Source organism: Chrysochloris asiatica, unplaced genomic scaffold (assembly GCF_000296735.1).
Source record: "Chrysochloris asiatica unplaced genomic scaffold, ChrAsi1.0 scaffold00630, whole genome shotgun sequence".
NCBI classification, from domain to species: domain Eukaryota; kingdom Metazoa; phylum Chordata; class Mammalia; order Afrosoricida; family Chrysochloridae; genus Chrysochloris; species Chrysochloris asiatica.
This window is the reverse complement of record NW_006409148.1, coordinates 229,170-229,906: the sequence shown is the minus strand read 5'-3', so window position 1 is coordinate 229,906 and position 737 is coordinate 229,170. Positions and strand designations below refer to the sequence as shown.

Genomic DNA, 737 nt, shown 5'->3' with positions numbered 1-737 from the left:
GAGTGTGGGCGAGGCTTTAGCCAGAAGTCAGACCTCATTAGACACCAAAGGACACACTCAGGGGAGAAGCCCTATGTCTGCAGGGAGTGTGGGCGAGGCTTTAGTGAAAAGTCAGTCCTCACTGTACACCAGAGGACACACTCAGGGGACAAGCCGTTTGTCTGCAGGGAGTGTGGGCGAGGCTTTAGTCAGAAGTCATACCTAATCAGACACCAGAGGACACACTCAGGAGAGAAACCCTATGTCTGCAAGGAGTGTGGGCGAGGCTTTAGTCAGAAGTCATACCTCATTATACACCAGAGGACACACTCAGGGGAGAAGCCCTATGTCTGCAAGGAGTGTGGGAGAGGATTTAGTCAGAAGTCAGCCCTCATCAGACACCAGAGGACACACTCAGGGAAGAATCCCTATGTCTGCAGGGAATCTGGGCAAAACTTTGGTGATTAAGTCACACCTCATTGGACCCAGGAGAAGAAAATACTGCCAACACACACCTCCATCTCCCCAGCTTTGAGAGGCTTCAGAGCAAGTTCCCAATAGAGTGAAGAGCGCAGAAATAAGTGGGTAAGCAGGTCCTCCATTTTCATGTCAAGGGAAGATGTCGAGAAACCCCAAGGGTTCCTGAAGTGGGCAGGTGGCTCTGCCAATCCTCTTCCATGATGCTTTAGTCTTTTGTAGTAAATGTAGCTTTCACACAGAGCTGTAGTCCAAGCCACATACCTTACTCCCTCATCAGA

General features: G+C 50.3%; 1 protein-coding gene across 1 annotated transcript in view; it reads left to right on the top strand.

Annotated features, from left to right (window-relative positions):
* Positions 1–447, top strand: part of LOC102837206 (histone-lysine N-methyltransferase PRDM9-like) — an 11,900-nt gene extending 11,453 nt beyond the window's left edge. Inside the window, exon 4 of the mRNA XM_006877834.1 lies at positions 1–447. This exon is cut by the window's left edge and continues 3 nt beyond it. Coding sequence (XP_006877896.1) covers positions 1–447 — 447 coding nt within the window.
* The last annotated feature ends 290 nt before the right edge of the window (positions 448–737 follow it).